The following is a 13,480-nucleotide window of genomic DNA, read 5'->3' as shown; positions in this document are numbered from 1 at the left end:
AGTGGGTATGGGTGGGGGTGTCTTGTGATGTAAGGATGGATTGATTGTAGTCAACAGGGAGGAGGAGAGGATTATAGATTATCTTGTAGATGACAGTATCTCAGGGAGTCTCAGGGAGGAGGTAGTTTCTTGGGTATAGATTACATTTAGCTCCTGATTTTACAAGGAGAGCAGGTCAAACCTTAACTGTCCTAGGTCACGCAAGCTGCTGTGTGCAGTCTTCAAGGCCCTTAGAAAAGGCCCTGGGCCCAGGGCTCCCACAATTACTTGAATGACTTTTCAGAAAGATGAGTAAATTTTTTTAAAATTATGTGATGGAGGACCCATTTTTTTTTAATTAGAGAAGTTGTGAGTTTACAGAGTAATCATGCATAAAATACAAGATCCCCAGATACCCCCCATTACAAGTAACTTGCATTGGCGTGGTACATTTGTTACCTGATGAAAGCATGTTTTTATCACTGTGCCATTAACTATAGTCCATGGTTTAACTTACAGTTCACTTTTCGAATAATACAGTTTCATGGATTTTTTTAAATGTTATTCTATTACCATATGTACAACCTAACAATTCCCCTTTCAGATTAATATTTTTTGAAGAGTGATCAAGGTAGACTTTTCCCAAGTTCCTTTGCATTTAAAATTCTTACCTGAATTCCATGACTTAAAAATAGCTTTTCCCTCATTCCCTCCCTCTCAACAGTAGGAAGATTAAGAAAACAGTAGGGTTAGGAAAACAGTAGGAAGATTAAGAAAACTGAATTACAGTTTTTAAAACAGAAGAAAATATAGAGAAGTTGGCATTTGAGTTTCAGGACTTTCCCGAGAAGAGCTGGATGCAGAGCTCCCGCGTCCTCAGGGCACCGCAGCCAGCCTATTTGTTGCTCGTAGCCTCGGGCCAAAGCTGTCATTGTGTCAGACAGAGAAGCTTCTCTGGAGGTGACACTGGCCTCTCCTTCTCTAGCGTTAATGCAAACCACTGCGGAGTAAGAAATTTAAGAGTAATTTGCATTGTCAGTACCTCTAGCCGTAAAATGTCAGGGCTGAGCTTGAAGGTCAGGTGCGTGCTTCAGGGGCTGCGAGTCCTCCCCGGGTGGGGGGTGCAGGAGAACGTGTGCTCCCCCCGCGTCCGGGCGCTCCCTGTGCAGAGTGGTTGCATCGCCGCCGCTGCCTTTGTCACCTCCTGCTGCGTCCACAGTACCGAGTGCATCTTCCCCGGGCCTCAGGCTATGGTGGGAGCTTCCCTTGCTGTGCCCACCCCAGGACTTGGTGTCTGGCAGGATCCATGGGCAAGTGGAATCTGGAGGGAAAAACAAGACAAAATCCTGAGAGCGCCCTGGCTAATTTCTGGAAAGTGAAAGCAAGCCCCTTTCCAGGTAACCAGGCTCAGAACCTCGTCCCTTTGGCCCACTGGCTTCTCCCTCTGGCCCACCCCAGCCATAGTTGGCCTTCTTCAGCCCCACGCAGGACCGAGGGGCAGAGGGACCGCAGAGCCACGTGGCAGGTGCACACAGAACGGGTGAGAGGGATGTCGGGGGCTGTGTCCGGCCCGGGAGAGGCTGAGTGTCCACGGGGTCTGAGCGGGGGCCTGAGAGCGCGGCGTGGAGGGCCCTGTGGGGCCGGAGGTCTGGCCCTGGGCCACCGGCTCCCTGGGCCCCAGCCCCCGTGTCCTGCTCCAAGGGATGCCTCCGCATCCTCGTTCCCAGGACAGCCGTGCGGGCTTCCTGGGGGCAGCGGTGAGTTTGGGCCAAGCCCCTTCCCCCCTGGTCCCCTGTGGGGAAAAGCCTGGGGTGTAGAACAGGATTTGTCAGTGGTTAAAACTGATGGAAAGTAAGGGGTGTGGGTAGAAACCCAGCTGGCCACCCCTCAGAGCACCCCAGGCCCCTTGGAATGAACATGCAGAAGGGGACGGGGGCTTGACCCCAGGTGGGGCCCGCTGCCCTCCTCTCTGTGAAAAGGTGGTTCGGGAACGTGGCCAGGGGGCGTGAGGACCCCTGAGGTGGGCTCTGTCCAGCCCTCAGACTTGGGCCAGGCACGTACGTGGTCAACACCCATCAGCTCCAGCAGGCATTCCCATCTGCCTCTCTTTAACATTTTAATAACAGAGTTTGATTTAAGAGGCTTCCTGTTTCTGTTTTGGAATCTTTTTATAGGATTTCCTTTTATTCTTTAGTTTTAGGTGACTCTTCCTACAAAGCATTTTGGAGTGCGCTCTTGGATGGGTTACCGTAGAGGAGTATGTATCTAACTGAAGTTAATTTGGGGGGTCGTATGGTCTTGAGGTGCTGGAATCTCTCGTTGATGGCGTTACCTCCCCCTCGCAGCAGCCCCGGCGTGTGCACATTCAGCTCCTTTGCAGCAGCTGCTCTTACTCTAGCACTTAGCAGAGCCAGACTCTCGGCCCCTGGGACCGTGGGGCACGAGTCAGGGAGCCACACTGCCCACAGGTTATGTCCCAGTCGGGGGGAAAAGCCACTACCAAGCAAACAAATACATGTGATTTCAGAAGGGGCAAAGTGCTGTGAAGAAAGCTAGCAGGGTGCTGGGGGAGGGCCCAGGTGGGATGGCCAGAAAGGGGTCTCTTGAGGAAATAAAACTTGTTCTGTGACTTAAATGACAAGGAGGCGCCATCAGCACACTTGGTGGTGGGGAGGGGGGATGAGCTGGTGCAAAGGGCCTGAGCCGGAAACGATGTTTGAATCATGTACGGCCCCAGGTTGGGGTCAGGGCTAGAGTGAAGAAGTGAACTCAAAGCGGACACGTTTCTGCTTTAGTCGCATGTTCGCCAGTTCTGGAAAGCTGGAACATAGACTATTTTTATTTTACTTTTAACTTGGAAAATTTCAAGCTTACGGAAGGAGTGTAATGAAGCCCCTGTCCCTGCCACTCAGCTGCCCAGGTGACCAGCTGACCACGGGCCTGCCTCGTGTGTGCTCGCATCTTTCATTGTTCACCCCCTGGTGCTCCAGCTCCACACGGGACGTTTACTGCCTGCTGCGTGTGCCAGGGTTGCCTCCCATGTGTGTGTACAGAGGCCTTTCCTCGGCACACCCAGAGGAAGGTTGTGTAAAGGAAAGTTGTAAACACGGTGTGTGGGGGACACAGCAGAGAAAGTGAGGGTGCGTCCTCTCGAGGTGGGGTGGAGGGGTCTGGGGCCTGCCTGCAGAGTCAGACCCCCCAAGGTGGAGAAGCAGGAAAGGACACTGCAGGGAGGAGCGTGCGAGCACAGACGTGTGTGGTCCTTGGGGAAAAGGACTGGAACGGAGTAGCGGGAGGCGTGGCGGAGGCACAGCTGGGAAGGGGGCCCCTTCCTCAAAGGGCCCAGTTGCTGTTGTAAGGAATTTTGGGGGATGGGGAGCTATGAGACGTTTTAGCCGAGGACTGGAATGGGGGACCCGTATTTTATAAGGAGGGTGAGGAACACGGAAGTGGTGGAGAGAGCTGGGGCAGGGCCACGCAGGCCCACTGAGGTGACCCCGCGTCTAACCCGTTCAACGCCAAAACAGGACAGAAGGAAATGTGAAACGGAGTAGCATGCAATGTGGAATCACACACGAAAGAGAAAGGGGCTCAAGAAGTGGGTCGGACAAGGCTTTGTGGAGACAATGGCTTTTGACCTTGGCCTTGGAAATGAAGAAGGAGCTGGAAGGCCGAGGCGGGGGCTGTGTGTGCAGCCATGGTCTGGGGGACTCAGCGGGGGCTGGCCAGCTGTCCAGCCGTCAAAGACAGCGAGGGCTCCCATCAAGTCAGGTCATCAGCCATCGGGTGGGACTTGGTGACCAGTGGGGCACGGAGAGGGAAGGAGGAGAAGAGTGGCACACCTGAGGTACTTGGAAATATAAAGCATTAAATGAGACAGAAAGGAGGGCAGGGGCAGGCTTGTAAGAAGAGGTCTCCTGTGTAGTTCTCGATGTTCTTTCCATGCCCTGGGGATGTGCCCAGCAGGTGCCATTAATTTAGGTATAGGCAGTAGACTTGGAGTCATCAGCAGATGGTGGGGAGAGGCTGAAGCTAATGGAATAGTGACCATCTGTTGGTGTTTTCTTTTATAACGACCAGCCAGGCACCACCCGATCCTTGAGGAAACATCTCACACTGCTTTATGAGGGTCAGGTTGTGTCTTGGGTATTGTTCTGGTTTGCTAATGCTGTCCTTTTGCAAAACACCGGAAATGGATTGGCTTTATAAAGGGGGTTTATTTGATTACAAAGTTACAGTCTTGAGGCCATGAAGTGTCCAAGGTAAGGCATCAACAATCGGGTACCTTCACTGGAGGATGGCCAATGGTGTCCAGAAAACCTCTATTAGCTGGGAAGGCACGTGGCTGGTGTCCGCTTGCTCCCAGATTGCGTTTCAAAATGGTGTTCTCCAAAATGTTGCTCTTGGGTGTTTTGTCCTCTCTTAGCTGCAGCTCCTCTTCAAAATGTCACTCTCAGTTGCTCTGAGGTCTTTCTGTCTGTGAACTCCTTTATATGACTCCAGTGATCCAATTAACACCCACCCTGAATGGGTGGGGTAACACCTCCATGGAAATTATCCGATCAAACGTTTCACTCATGGTTGATTGAGTCACATCTCCATGGAAACACTCAAAAGATTCCAATCTAATCAACACTAATACATCTGCCCCACAAGATTGCATCAAAGAATATGGCTTTTGGCGGGACATAATATATCCAAACCAGCACAGGTATCCATGGCTCTGTGACCCCGTTTGTCTAGGAGCGGTCCTGCTTTCCAGCAGTTCAGTTACATCCGTTAACGCAGGGTTACACAGGCCTCATTCGGTTCACTGACTTCAGTCGTGCTTCCCTGCCACAGACCCTCAGGTCGCTCTCTCTCATTTCAGGTTCCATCGTCCCTAGTGACACGCGAGACCTCTTGGCAGCGTCGACTGATCCTCGCCGGGGGAAGCACCACTTCCTGAATGCCGGATACTGCACTGGCTGTGAAAGTGTGCGTTTCCGTTTACCTTGGGGGAAAGGAGGGGTGAGGCTTGGCTTTGTTGGAAAACGCTTTTGCCTGGTGCCCAGTGGGGCCACGGGCCAAGGGACGGGCGCACCCACCCCTGCTGGCCAGCCGTGTGCCCCTGCCAAGGGACCCTGTGGCTACAAGAGCCATTCATCATCGGGGTGTCCACCCAGGAAGATGAGCAGAAAGAAGACAATCGCCGGCTCCCAGCTACTGGAACGCCAAATGTTGTAGAGCGAGTCAAAGGAAAGTGGGGGGTGGAATTATGGCTGGGCAGGCAGTGGCGGGGGAGGGAGTCGGAAATCAGAATCAAAGTATTTCATTATGTTAATGAAGACGAGAAATTGAAGCATAAACGTATTTTTGAAGTAGGCATCGGGTAGCTGAGAACTTACTAAGATTTTGGGATCTGATCACCCAACCTGGATTTCTTAGAGACCTGGTCCAGAAGACTGTTTTCACTTCACTGTTGTTTTGGTCCAATATAATCCCATTAATTTATGTTGTGCCAGTGAACCCAGTTGCCAGAAATAAGTCTTGGGTGTTTTCATGCATCTTTCTCTTCCAGGTGGGAGCCTTCTATTGAGTCCTCACAGGCATGCTCCCCCGTTTTGTTGCATGCTTTATGTAGCACAGCTGTACACACCTGGCATTTTTTTGTACCCCTCACCTAGTGTACAGCCTTCTCCAGTCAAAGCAGGACTCGGGATAAAGCCAGATGTAACGTGGCCCTATAAAACTGTAGCAAGCTTTAGAAATAAACCTTTTGGTCTTTTACTTGGTTATTGCCAAAGTAGTGACCAACACACTTGAGCCAAGGGAGCGGCTATCAGCAATCACGGCACCGTTTAAAACTCCAAATCCAAAGGTAAAACTTAAGCCAGTTTCAATGTGCTGAGTCCTGAGTGGGAATGATAAGGACGACTTCTTTTTCTCAGTGCTGCATTAAGTTGAATTGCTGCTATTTTAAAATAAAGAAGCACATAGATTTTTAAAAATACCCAAAGACTTAGAAGAATACAGAAAATTTCTGCTACGTTGTTTGTGTGGAAAACTTCATCTTGTACTTAGAATCTGCAGATTGCATCCTGGGCGGGTTCCTTATGAGCCGGTGGTCAGTGCTGTCTACACTGCACGCACCCCTGTCCTCCTAGCTCTTTTCTATGGGGTCCCAGGCACAGGATAACTTCTCTCCCAAATACATATGCTCACCCATAAAGTAAGTCCAACCTTTATTCCTTTCAGTGTTAGGACTCCTACCTTGCACTTAGTTTTTTGTTCACACTTATTTTGTGCCCCTTCTATTAAAACACGTGAAGTGTACAAGAAGAAGACAAGATCTGAAGAGAGTTTATTTTATTCTCAGAGATAGGATTAGAATTTTCTAGAATGTTTCTGGTTCATAACCTGGAAGATTTAGTTTTAGGTTGTAGTCCCAAAATAAGTGTTCATTCTAGCAGATAAAATTATGTCCTGTCATTTATTGATATTTTGAAGAACTACTTAAAATTGGATGATTTGGGTTAAAAAAAAAAAATTAGCTGAACCAGCTGGCTTGTTGGAAAAGGTCGGGACCATTTTAACTGAGAAAAATAACCTCCACTAAGGGTATTAGCAGAAACCCAGGGTCTTCGCTGTGTTATTTCATTACTATCATAAGACACATTTTTGCTTTGAGAAAAGTTTTGTCCATTTTATAATGTTTATATCCTGTCACAGAAATTAACATTGATTTAATTTTTGGCCAAAGTCATCCTTTTCCTTATGTATTATTTTATTATCATGTTCATGTCTTGTGAAAAATACTAAGGAATATGTTTCTTTTTATTTTTTATACTTAAAATCTCAAACAGTTTTGATTTCTATTCACAAAGCCTCTCTATAAATGGTAAATCTAAGATATTATCACCATTTTTTTCACTCCAGATACTTGTTATAGGAAGTCTCTATTTGGTTGATAAGAGGGACAGTTTTCCCCAATATATAGTCAGTGGCTTATTTCCAACGGCAAGGGGTACCCAGGACAAAAGCGAAAGTCCAGCATATCAGTATGTTGTTTTCCTTGCAAGACTTGTCAGCGTTAGTGGCTGCCCACAATTTCTTTTTAATACTAATTGACAAGCATAGAGAGAAGTTTAAAAGTCTAAAATATTAGCCACTGATAGCCTAATATTTGAGTAACTGGAACCACCAATTATTTCATTAGAGTGAGTCTTTACATAAAAAGCTCTGGAAAGAATTAAAGGATGATGAGCTGAGCTGTATTTTGCAAAACAGAGCTCTATTTTAGTCATTAATTTTAAAGTCAGAATCTGTGCTCCCCATCTGCCTTTGTGAAGCTGACCCTGCGCCCCAGTTCTGGAACGACACGAACCGCGTGTGAACTGGGTCCCTCTGTCGCTGTCTGGACACAGCTCCGGGTTTTTCCTCTACGTCGGGCTGATGGGGCAGAAGCAGATGGGCTTTCCCGAGCCCCCAAGATGCGATTAGGGAAGCAAACAAGCTCTGCTCCAGACAGGTCCCAGACAGGAAAGAATGCAATAGACTACAAAAAAGCAAAGCAACCCTTGACTTTTAATAACATGGAGGGAGAGAGCATCACTGCCAGGGCAGGAGGGGGGTGCTGCACCGGCTCGAGCCGACAAAATGAGTTCTCTGGCAGTCAGCATGAATTTAAGGAGGATGTGAAATTTCTTGCATTTTGGTATGTTTGACATTGTTTATGTTGATTCCTTAAAGTATTTAAATGAAAACTGTAATACTCAGAGAGCCATTTTGGGTATTTTAATTTAATTGGGTATTTTAAATGAAGGAAAGCAAACACATTTACCCAGAGAAACTGACTCTCAGGCAGCCTTTCCGTGTCCTTTATCAGCACCATGATTGTAGATCACTTACCTTTCTTGTAATGTCAGGAAATGTGTTCCATTCATGGGAACTTTGGAAACCTAATTGAGAGTACATTTTAGGAAGTAGAGTGATTGAATATACCTCTCAAAAGTCAACAGATCTTTAAAATGAGAGCTAAGTCCCTAAAAATCCGGAAGTCTGGTTTCATACCCTGCAATGAATTCAGCATTGCATTGGCACTTGAAAGAAATGTATCGCTTATACTTCAATGAGAAGACTCTGACTTCACACTGCACCTCCTAATATGGTGCATGTGGCACAGAACAGGCATTTTGTTTATATCTAATGGAGTCAGACAGACACAGTTGTCAGAAATGAGCCCTAACATACTGTAGTCGCCACAGAAAACAGCAGCCTCGCCTGCCACGTAGAACGTCCACACTTAAATAATGGAAGCTTTCTTTTCTTCCTTTCTTGCTCAGAAATTTGTTCAGTCTATTAATTATTTTTTAAGTGGTCCCAGCAGTAAACTTTTACAGTGTAAGAAATCTTCCTCAGAGTACGTGATCTGGAATCAAACTGTTACAAGATACGTAACTTTATGCCCTTCTCAGCAGTGTGGTAGATGAAGAATTCCTAAATTCCAGCTGAATTGTTAGGCCTGACCTACTGCTCAGAGTTTGTACTTTGAGACCAGAACTGATTTCTTCATGTCATGAGAGTATGCTGAAAGCACCGAAGAACCTTTTGGAAAACATTTATTTGCGGAGCCGTTTCTTGGCCTCCTGAATTGGCCAATCTCCCACCATGGATCTACTTGCTCCCTATTTACTGCAGGGGCAGATCACATTTTTTTACGTGACAAGGCAGAAGGAGCTTCCGGAACCCAGATGTGTCTCAGAGGGCAAAGGTGTCCTCAATGAATAGGCTCGCCTTTCCGTCTGGGGCCCCAGACAGTCCCAACCCGGGTTTAGAAAGGAGCCTCAGGCCTGGGCACAGGGGCACCAAAGGAGCGTACCCCAAACATTCTCCTTCTCACGTCACCTTTACTTCTTGCAGTCACTAAGCTTCAGCTCTGTGTGCAGATACAGACCACCAGTGGGATTTCTAGCCAGCCAGCCCACTCGCTGCTTCGTTTCAAAACACCATCATCCCCAGTTAAGAAATCCCATTGTACAGGTGGCAAGACTTCTGGCAAAGTGTCGGAGGATCCTGTGGCAGCTGTCCCCACCTCAGCCAAACCTTTGGAAAGGGGGGGTCCGTTTCAGCTAATGCTGGGCCAGCGCAGCTGAGCATGAGAGCAGAGCCCCATGGGGCTGCTTTTCCCGCCGGGCGTTCGTAGCTGAGCGGAGCCCGGAGCTGGCCCGAGCCTGGCAAAATCGTTCGTGCTCCAGGCCCCTGCAGGCTACACGCTGTGGCATCCCCAGCCACCGCCGAAGCCAAAGCAGCAGCCTCCCCCATGTCCTGGTGCCTTCCTGGGGGGAGCAGGATCCCTCACCCCCATTGCCCTCTTGCTATTTGCGGACACCCAGGCAGAAGGGCCTGTCCCGGAACATCTTTGCTGCCTTGCATTTCTTTGGGCCCTGAGTGGTCTCCCCACCTTCATTTTTCAACCTTCTGCTTCAAGGCAGCTTTATGTTGCCAGTTCTCCAGGGAGGGGCCTGGGCAGCTCTGGTGCCCCCTCCCCATGGCTGTAGTGACACAGCCCAGTCCCCAAACACACTCAGAAGAGGGTCTGCAGGAAGCAGACATTTACTTTGATTTTGGCCTCACAATCTCATGTCAGCACCACACCGTTAGTCCCAGTTCTTGGCAGCACATGCTGATTTTTGCACAACTTCACCACAAACACGACCGCTAACAAACACCTAAAACCGGGGGTCTGTGGAAATCACTGGGCTCCATGACAGTCACCCGGGTGCCCTCCCAGAGACGCCTTTGAGCCACGTGCAAAGGCTGCAGCTCCCCACTGTGTGGCTACTGCGTCAAGAAGGACAGGTGGGTTACCTGTGCTTACCTGCCCGCTCACACCCTCCATGGCGGCCGCACAGCTGGAGGGCGCTACATTCATCTGTACCAACCATACACACGCGTACTTACCCCTTTCTTGCTTTTCGTTGCCAAAGCTGAATGGTAAATATGTCTTGAAAGTATTTGGACGAATTGTGGCTAATAGAATTAATTTAGCCACCATAATTTTTTTAAATATTAAAATCTCTAAATATTTTTCCGAGGCAGAGCAACTCAGAGTCCAGAAAGTTGGTTGTATTGTGAAATTTTTGATGGTGCTTACGAATTTGTATCTTTTTAAATGGCAGGTGGTTTTTTTTTGTTGTTTTTTTTTTTTTTTTTAAGAATATATCGACGGGAGTAAAAGAGGCAAAGTGCCGTCCCACCTCAGGTCAATTTTGTAGAATGTTAAATTGCCGATGTCTTGTGCCACTTGCCAGTTTGGGGGCTTTTCCTTATCAGATGCCTTTGTTATATTTGTGCTGTTACATCACTTAGCACATCTCTACCTTGAGAAGTCACCACTGCAATGCCAACTAGCATTTGGGAAACATCAGAGTGGATCCAGGGTCAAACCACTTTCTTCACCTAAAATACAGGCACTAGCTTTTATTTTTATTTCTTCAATATCTCTTCTGTGGCTTAGAAATGTGCCAACGTGTTCCAAACATTCTGTACCGATTTCATCAGATTTACTACAAAGCAGTCCTTTGTTTCCTACATAACATTAATTTTTAAGCAAAGCACTCTATGCATTCTTTTGTTATTTCAAGCTTTGGTTCAGGTGACAAGAATGGCAAGCTGTGACCATCATCAGACTAATTGATTCCTGATTTCCGGCGGGGGATTTAATCCTCTGTGTTCACAGCGTGGAGTCTGGGAGTGTAACTAACTGGAGCCACTCGCTGATTAACATGACAGTTTCCCTTTTTTTTGTGGTTGCTCTCAATCTGTACTGTATTAAGACATGTGGGTTTGAATATTTACAAGTATACGCACATGTATATGTATTCCACTATTGTAACCGGAAAGAAAGACTATGTATTATCTTTTTTATTCAGTGCTGGTGTTTGTGTTATTTAAAAAAGCAAACTGTTGCTCTATCTAGTTGTGTAATCTCATGGGATACTCTGCTGTGCACAATTCCAAGTGCCTTAGAACATGGTTTAGCTTTCCTAAGTATATGTAAATGCATATATGTATAAAGTTGGGAAAAGTTACCTCAATAAAATCATTGGGAAATGCTCAGTTTTAGCTCACTCCTGTTCCTCTTGGATCCGGACAGCACTCTCTCTTTTTAATTTAATTCTCACCTGTAAAGCAAGAGGAAGATAGCTTTTCTGATCACCTGTTATTTCAGCTACACCTAAATTCTAAGGTTCTGCATAAGTAAAGCCTCGTGATCTGTCCTATGCCAGTTCAAAGACTTACTGCTTTAATAGCCGCATGGTGTGTTTTAAAAAATTTGGAAGGATATTTGACATTATAATATATAAACATAAAAGATAGTCCTTTAATATTTATAATATAGAAAAGCAAGCTTCCTCATTCTGCTTACTATTTAATGTATAACAAGCAAAGAGAGGGCAGAAAGGGAATCAGAAGATACTTTCCAGGGTTCTCAATGGTGATTCCAAATACTAAGCCATACTCAGCTCCAGGTCACAGACAGAGATAGGAGAGGGAAGCCAAAAGGCAATTTGAGCACATTATTCTAGAAAGAAGACATAAAGGAAGTTGAGCAGTCTCCCCCCAAAAGAAGATAATTGGTAGGTTTGGAAAATTGGCCCCACGTGTGCTCTTAGGAATTAGCCAATCTCCAATGTCCGTGCATAAGTGGATACCTCTCCGTTTTTCCTTGGTGCAACCAGCTTCTACCTGAAACATTGTTTTGTAAAACCTGGTGGCGGTAAGAACCGGACAGGTGACGCTGTCGGACTGACTGTGGTTTGACTCTTGGCTGGACTCGACCCAGCCTGGGGCACAGGGCAGCTGCTGCCAGCCGACAGCCAGCGAGGGGCCCGGGCACCGCGGGAGAGCCCTCCGGCCCCCTCTCCGCCCTCGCTCGCAGGATGGGTCCTTTAAAGGGTGGTCCCTGATACTAGAGCACCGAAAACTCTAGACAAAGGCTAAGAACCCTACATTGTGTGAAAGTTTGTTTGCTCATTTGCTGAGAGCAGGCACCATGTCCCGGGATTTCAGGGTCAGAGCTGTGGATGCTAGCTTTCATGGCTCGGTGCACTTGCCAGAGAGGAGAGAACTTGCCTCTTCCGTGCTGTTCTGCCCCCAGGTTTGCTCCTGGAGGGACTTTTGCCCTTGCCCCAGGGCCAGCAGCTGGAGCAGGGCCGCTCAGCAGTGGTTGGTCCCTGCAGGAGGACTCAGCCTTTGGAGGCCCTCCCCTGGATCCTCACTCCAAAGGGAGTAACTCCATCGTCCCCAAATCCGCCCTGAGCTCTTCCAACTTTGCTGCTTTCTCCAGGCCATTCCTTCCTGCTGGAATTGCTCCTTTTCCTTTCCCTACCCCTAGTCATATTCATTAACATCCCACACATCCTTCTAGAAATGACCAAAATGGCTTCTCCAGCTACTGCACTATTGTTTTTGTAAAACATTAAACAGCATATATAAATTTAATAGAATTGATTTTTCTTACAGGTACGTCAAATGCCCAAATATAACTGTAGCAAGCATTTTAGCAACACTTTAAACATCTAGTACATTATCTTTATAAATAAGTCGAGTTTTATTAAATATCTGAGTATTATTTATAAACATAAAAATAGTTTTATACCTTTCAACTTCACAAGTATAAACTAGCTGTCATTTACGTTGGACTTGTATGACCAATAGGTCAGATTCCATAACACCGCAGTCTTTAAAAAAACGCAAACACTTTAATACCACTGTAGTACAAATAGATTGTCCCAATGATTACAAAACATCGTTAAATGTGACACAAAAATACTATGTTTGGCTTTGATTTAATGTCCATATTTAATTCTAAACCATCCCAGGCTTGTAGACACCCTGAGAAAAGCCCATTCTACCACCTCAGGTGAGCCAAAATTACTGGACTGACGATAATGGTCACCATTTGTTCAATGATTGACAATCCATGGCTGATAAACGCATCCTAAGAGCCACATGCTTCTGGGAAGGATCCAAGTGAGCCACGGGGACCCACTCGGAGCCATTCCCTAGAACATTAGGGGTTTCCAAGCCCACAGCCTTCAGAAGGGATTGCTTTGCCAAACCAGGTTTGAACTACACTAGAAACCGTTCTTTTGCCTCATGGGTAGAAGGTTGTCTGTACTCCCGGCACAGTTGGCTTCCTCAGCAATCTTTTACTGTCTTTTATCATATTCTTCCTCTCCAACTAGACACATTGTATTCAGGAACATCCTATTGGAGACTGTGCTCTGCTTGAGTCCGTCACCGCTCTGTCACTATGCTGGGATGACGCACTTCGGTTTGAAAGCTGAGCTGACGATGTGCACTGGAGACCCAGGAGGCCTTGAGGGTCCTTGTAGGCCACGAGAAGGGGGCTGGAATTCTCTGATGGACAGCAGGGACCCCCCGAAGGGTTTTAATCCCGGGGGCCACATGCTCCATTGGCCCAGCCACGTCGTAGGGACTGGATGGGGTGGGG

At 47.2% G+C, this 13,480-nt stretch overlaps 1 protein-coding gene across 5 annotated transcripts in view; it reads left to right on the top strand.

The window, feature by feature from the left end:
- PHACTR2 (phosphatase and actin regulator 2) overlaps window positions 1–11,079 on the top strand; it is a 193,091-nt gene extending 182,012 nt beyond the window's left edge. For all 5 annotated transcript variants that reach the window (XM_037844364.1, XM_037844363.1, XM_037844362.1 and 2 more), the window contains one exon: window positions 4,850–11,079. In XM_037844364.1, coding sequence (XP_037700292.1) covers window positions 4,850–4,865 — 16 coding nt within the window. In that variant the 3' untranslated portion in view covers window positions 4,866–11,079. The remainder of the gene's footprint in view (window positions 1–4,849) is intronic.
- Window positions 11,080–13,480: the final 2,401 nt, after the last annotated feature.

Source organism: Choloepus didactylus, chromosome 7 (genome assembly GCF_015220235.1).
Source record: "Choloepus didactylus isolate mChoDid1 chromosome 7, mChoDid1.pri, whole genome shotgun sequence".
Taxonomy (NCBI): Eukaryota; Metazoa; Chordata; class Mammalia; order Pilosa; family Megalonychidae; genus Choloepus; species Choloepus didactylus.
This window is presented reverse-complemented; position numbering and strand designations above follow the sequence as displayed.